The sequence below is a fragment of the Galeopterus variegatus genome, unplaced genomic scaffold (genome assembly GCF_000696425.1).
Source record: "Galeopterus variegatus unplaced genomic scaffold, G_variegatus-3.0.2 Scaffold2086, whole genome shotgun sequence".
NCBI lineage: Eukaryota > Metazoa > Chordata > Mammalia > Dermoptera > Cynocephalidae > Galeopterus > Galeopterus variegatus.
Window position 1 is genome coordinate 175914 of NW_007728197.1, and position 924 is coordinate 176837.

Consider the following 924-nt stretch of genomic DNA (forward strand, 5'->3'; position numbering starts at 1 on the left):
CAACGTAACTGACCCGCAGAAGTAGAAGCGCAGAGTTAGGGCAGATTTTAGACTTGATCTGATCAGAGCTCTAGCTCAATTTTTCTCTGTAAGTCACAGGTAATGCTGCTTTCAGTATATTGTCTTTGTCCTCAAGCTGACTGTTCTCAGGTTAGGTATAAGATGGCCAGCAGCAGGAGCCTATGCATCACATTTCCTCATTCATATCCAATGACAGAAAAAATAAGTCTGGCTTCCCATTGCTCTCTTACAAGTAAAGAAGAACTTTCCCAAAGCCTTCAGCAAAGTCTAAAGTCTCATTGGGCCAGCCTTGGGTCATTTGCTCATTCCTGAATCAATAGCTGGCAAGAGAAATAGAATTGACCCCAGACCAATCATCCCACCCATTGAGTTAAATCAGTTTCTCAAAAAGCGCTGCTGCTGTGCTCACTGGAGGAGGGTGGGATGGACGCCAAGCACCAATCACAAAGTTCCTCCAAAGCACTCGTTTCCCCCCTGGGGGAGGAGGAGTCCTCTTATTTGAATGAGCATGTGTATGAATGTGTGTCATTTCAGCTAATTGAAGACCCAGTGGAGATCATCAACAGCAAACTGGAAGTCCAGGCCTTTGAACGCATTGAAGACCAGATCAAACTCATTGGCTTTTTCAAGAGTGAGGACTCAGAATGTAAGTTGCCTGTCAACTCTAGCCCGTCAATCTATAGGCTAGATTTCCAACAAGGTATGTTAGATCATCCCAAAAGAGGTTGGGTTTTCAGCATCTCTTGCTGGGTAGAATAGAGGTTAGAATCCACTCTGAGTCCTGTGCAGTGGGACAGCTATGCAGAAATTATGCCAAACAGGCAGGGAAGCTGAAAGAACATTACACTTAGGCCATGTTCTCTGGCCTTGAAGGGGGTTAGTGTTTTACAGAATAGAGAAAAG

At 44.8% G+C, this 924-nt stretch overlaps 1 protein-coding gene across 1 annotated transcript in view; it reads left to right on the top strand.

Moving 5' to 3' along the window:
* The window catches only part of CASQ2 (calsequestrin 2 (cardiac muscle)), a 44945-nt gene that overhangs the window by 28916 nt on the left and 15105 nt on the right, over positions 1 to 924 (top strand). The window contains exon 4 of the mRNA XM_008580423.1: positions 556 to 667. Within this exon, the coding sequence (XP_008578645.1) occupies positions 556 to 667 (112 nt within the window). The remainder of the gene's footprint in view (positions 1 to 555; positions 668 to 924) is intronic.